Genomic DNA, 5,571 nt, shown 5'->3' with positions numbered 1-5,571 from the left:
ATGCCACTGCTTACTTACTACTTACTTACTGTCTGATTGAAATGCATTTACCGCCACTAATTTTTTAATCGGTAATTCGTTAACAGAAATACCTGAATCTGACTTAATAAAAAAAATTCCCAACCGGTTGAGAAGGTGACAGATGATGACGTAGTTGACACAGCAAGTTTGAAATCTATGCAAACTGAATACTTATCTACTCTTTAATATCGTGTCAAATTGAAAAAATCATTGAAAGCCATTCCAAAAATAGATGATTTGGTTCTAATGAAGGAAACTTACTTGAATTTGCTTCAAGAATTTCTAAGGTCAATTATTTTTAAAACCGAAAGTATTATGAAATCGTTATAAAACCTTAGTCAACTTTAAATTTTATAAAGCTTTATACAGTTAAAAAACGAAGATTAATTGATAAATTTCAACGGTTTATTTTGGTTTTAAGTAAACCAATGTAAAAATCATGCTGAATATTTGGTTTTGGTGAAGGTTTGGTTTTTAAAGTTTTTTGTTTCATATGAGATTTGGTACTGCAAATTTTGGTTAGTAATAATACATAAAATTACTAGATTAAATATATATATATATATTTTTTTCTTAATTATGTGACTTATTCTAACTGCAGTAGTAATTGTTAAATCTTATCTAATTAGTTCTTATCTAACAAATGGTGTAGAAATGTAGATTGTTGTTAATTTATAAACGATATTTTTCTTCATTTTTTTAATTTTAGAATAATCAAAATTTGTGTTACATTTTATCTTTTACTTTGTAATTTTTAATTAAATTTATACTAATGTATAATTTGATCACAACATATCCTTATAGTTTGTATCCTTATGTTATTTAGTATATTTAATATAAATGAATTGTTTAATAAAATAATTATAGTTAAACAGTATTTAATGATCAACCGTCATTTATTAATATTTTCAAAATTTCATATATTTCATTTTACGTTTTATTTATAAAAAAAGATATAAGTTTTAAAATTAGTAAAAAAAATTTTTTCTTCTTATAATATACATAAATATGAGCCCAATTGCATAAAAATTTTTTTTTTAATTTTAAGCTTACTTGAGATGTGCTAGAAATATACCATTCATATAATAACGCTAATTATGATATCCACGCTAACAATTTTTGACTTAGAATTTTGAAACAAAAAAATTTGTATTCTACAATAAAAATTAATCTATTTTGATGTACAACTCATAATATTTTATCAAAAATTGAATAACAGAGGCCGTTTTTTGTTTTTCAAGGTATTTTTGGTCAAATTACTAATAACACCTTTAGTGACCAGTATATTTTTTAAAAATCTCAAATTTCCACAGAATGCCTATTTTAATGTATACAATAAAGTTAAATGGGATCTCATTAGAGTTTTGATGATCGTCTTTTTTTTGATTCACCATAATACATAGTATGTACATTTGAACAATATGAGGTATTAAATCAATATTTTATAAACAAAGACTGTAATATTTAAGTAATAACAATGATAATAATTAATATAAATAATAATTTTCAATTCGATACTCAACACAGGATTGGCGTATTTTCTTTTCCCATTTTCATGTCTATCTAATGCATACTTGTTTCATGCTACTCAAATAAACGTTTGAAATATTTTTACCCATAGTTAAAACTGCCGCATTCCGATAACTAGACAATTTTTTATCTATATCAGAAACATACCAAACACGATAATCATACAAATACCAAGGTCTTACTACCCTCAAATGCAATTCAGGTGCTTCTATAAAATTTAATAACAGCATTCCTGCTGTTTTCCTGTAGAGTATAAACCACTTGAAATTCCATCTGTTAATTTTAATGCCGCGTCAATAATTTTTTTTCGTCCTAATTCCAGAGTTAATGTGCCATAGTAGGAATAGTTGCACGCACATATTATTAGGACAGCTTGACATATATTAGTATTTTCATATTATTTTAGATAATTGTTTAAAAAAATAAAACATTAAAAAACGTAGTACGCAGAATACATATTGTTTTGGAAATATCTCTTAATTTTCATAAAACTATTTATATTTGTTCCATTTTTTTTAGAAATGGCATAGTCTAAAATATTGAACAATTTATCAACATGTTTAGTATATTCTTTTAAGATAAATGAGTTATTTAAAAAAAAAAATTCAGTTTAACAAAAAAGAGTTATATGCATATTTTAGTAAGAAATTAGGTATTGCAATAAAATACCCAGACATTGTTTACATGGTTAAATTTATTGCAGACAATGTGAAATTTAATTTATAATTATAATAATTATGTGTAATACAGCAAATGTAAGCCATTATAGCTCTGTCAGTCTACCTGTGTACGCTATTAAAATCATTGATATTAGAGCTAAACTTAAGAGGAACCTGAAAACAACATATTCCTGTAAAAATTATTTAAATTTTTTGTTACTTTATATCCAATTCCAATTTAAAGAAGTTAAAAATTCTTTAATTTCTTTCAATTAAGATCTTTAACTTTTTTTGATGAATAATCAATGGTCAATTTTCGTCAATTCTCATGAAAAGTTAAATAATTGGTTATGCAGATTCCTTGCGCCTGATAAAATGTGTCTTTCAAAAATACTTGATCAATACAATTACAAAACAAACTTAATGAATTATACCTACATTGAATATTTTTATTTTATATTAATTATTCATTATTCTGTTGACTAATTAACCGTTGGACATTACATAAAACCAAATACAATATTCAATTTCCTACTTTGACCGTAACATCTATAATAATAAACATGATTATTTGGTGAGAATAAATGGGAATAAAACCTCATTAAGGTATTAAGTAATTTTTCCAAGTTAAAAAAAAACTAATACATAGTGTAACTATTAGTTATTTTACATATAGCACACTAAAATATATACACAAATAGTACCACTAAATTATATCATATGATATAAATAAATAAAATACCTTTTTTTTTAATTGTTTGTAATGCTTGATTTAGATAAAATATTCAAAAGCGGTAAAGATTTAAAATATTTCAAAGAGTAAAGATTTCTGAAGTAATTTATATGACATAAATTTGAAGTAGTATATACTTGAAAATAAATCGTAATACGGTTCAGATCATGTTTGATATATGATATTAGTACATTGTTCTTGTTGCCGAGTTTGGTTTAGTCGAATGTTGTAAAGATCTACATATATCCAACTGGACTGTATATAAAATAAAATAAATAACATTTACTTAAATTATGAGTCTATAGAAGAAAAAGAATGACATTATAACAAAATCTACCATATAATGTAAACTTTTGGGAATATAAATGGCAATAACTTGTAATACGCATTTGGAATAGTCGTAAACATTTTGTTATTGAGGAGATTTAATTTTTACAGACCCTTAGTAATTTCAATGTCTGATCCCTTTACTGATAAGTAATAACTATTGTAAAATGTAATACTAGTTTTAATAGCTATAATATATGGTAAATTCTATTTCAAATAGCTATTTATTTGTTTTTTATTTACAGAGTAAATTATTTCATATAATATGCCGTATACAAATGTCGCACAAAATATGGTTTAATGAAATAAATATAAAGTGTTCATAAATCGAAAAAAATATTTAAGGCATCTTAAAACTTTTGTTTTATGTATTTTTTGATGTATTTAATAAATACTATATATACAAAAAAAAATTTATAACGTAATTTTTATTCTATAAATTGTAGAATACAATTTTTTAAAATGATTTATAGTTTGAGTACATTAAATTTGAAATATATTAAATACATATTTTATTTAAGACATAGAGACTAACTAAAATCAATGGCCGGACTGGATTTATTAAAATTACATAATAAACATGTAGGATACCCATATTTCCAGTTTTAATTAATAAAAAAAAAAATGTAAAGATACTAATTTTATATTTAAAACAATTATTTTTATATAATAGAGACAAAAACTTTAAATAAATAAAAGAATGTTACATATATTTAACACGACAATTCAATAAATAAAATAACAAATAATAATTATTTTAAATATCAATTTTTATTGTGTAATTATTTTAGATAAAATTTAAAGAAGAGAATAAAAATAAATTATTTTTCAATACAAAAAAAAAATTAATCTATAAAAAACAATAGACAATTAATATTTTATCTTAGTTACTAAAATATTTTTACAAATATATAAGAAAATAGCTGGTCAATGTAAAATATATTTTACTTTATATTATTTTAATTTAAAACTTTAAAATATTGTATTAGTATTACATTATATTCAATAATTTAGTATTAAATGTAGTAACTTTTCAACAAATATATTTAAAATATATAAAAATAATAATAACTAAACATTTTATAAGAAAAATTTTAAAAATATTTTGTTTAACTTCAAAAGAATAGCTATATTAATTAAAATATTTTACAATATTTTCTGTAGGAAAGAAACGAGAATTGTGAAAATTATACTTTTTTTTTATGGAAATCAGCTATTAAATTGAATTGAAGACATTATTTTCATTTTTAAACCTGTGGAGGTTAAGGTAACAACTGATTTGGCCAAAAAAAAATAGTAAGATGTCGTTTTATGATTTAAGTAACTGTATTGTTAGCTAAACCAAATAATTTTGTTTAAAAAAATCTACAATTGTAAAGCAAATATTAAACAGTTTATGTTATCAAAGAATAAAAATATCGACCAATGATGAATGAAAAATCTATTATAATATTGATCATTAAATAATTAGTTCGATATAGAATGTAAAATTAATATAAATACAAATGACCGCAGATTTATTATAAGAAATAGCTATTGTGAAAAATAATATCATTACTAAAAACAAAGAAAATTTTCAAATAATACACTTATTAACTAAATGTTTGTGGTATAAAATAAAATTATAAAAAACACCAGAATTAATAAATTTTCTTTGTAAAAATTTCCAATTGTTTTTTAATATTGTAATAAACATCAAGAACTTATATTTTATGTTGTTTAAAGATTGATAAATATTACAGAATAATTTTAAAAATTGTTTTGAAAAAAAATTTGTTGCATGCATGGGTAATTTCATTCAAGCCCAATGTGTACTCAGGTTATTGATTGTATTTTCAAAAAAAGTATACCAAAAGAAAGCTTATTGTCTCTTATTTACTTTGTTAAAATTTCATTAGGATCACTGTGTTAAAAAAAGGTATAGCAGTCTTAAAATGTAGAAATAATTTTTTGTAAATGTCATTTCATATAGTAGCATAATTATAAGATAATTTTTTTTTAATTTCTAAAATGAAGAGGGTTTTTTAAATTTGTTGGCACTGATAGGTTTAACTTAAGCCAAAGCTTCCTCAAAAATTCTATCATAACCTCCTCTAAATATCGTATTTAAACGAAATGTATGTGCTAAGCACACTGTACATGTATACAAAAATCTCAATGTATACTGATTTCGTGTCGTTTTTACTATTTTGATAAATTTTTTTCATGTGTCTACAATTTATTTCTTATAATATACATTTTCTGTTACAATAAAACGTGATTGTACAATGGTGTTATGATTTATTGAAATTTAATGAAAAT

The 5,571-nt window shown here is 22.2% G+C and overlaps 1 protein-coding gene across 1 annotated transcript in view; it reads right to left on the bottom strand.

The window, feature by feature from the left end:
• Positions 1–2,974: 2,974 nt before the first annotated feature.
• LOC126908168 (uncharacterized) overlaps positions 2,975–5,571 on the bottom strand; it is a 9,880-nt gene continuing 7,283 nt past the window's right edge. Inside the window, exon 4 of the mRNA XM_050690082.1 lies at positions 2,975–3,198. Coding sequence (XP_050546039.1) covers positions 3,109–3,198 — 90 coding nt within the window. The 3' untranslated portion in view covers positions 2,975–3,108. The remainder of the gene's footprint in view (positions 3,199–5,571) is intronic.

This window comes from Daktulosphaira vitifoliae, unplaced genomic scaffold (genome assembly GCF_025091365.1).
Source record: "Daktulosphaira vitifoliae isolate Bord-2020 unplaced genomic scaffold, ASM2509136v1 Scaffold_5, whole genome shotgun sequence".
NCBI classification, from domain to species: Eukaryota; Metazoa; Arthropoda; class Insecta; order Hemiptera; family Phylloxeridae; genus Daktulosphaira; species Daktulosphaira vitifoliae.
The sequence above is the reverse complement of the archived record's forward strand: the minus strand, read 5'-3'. Positions and strand labels throughout refer to the sequence as shown.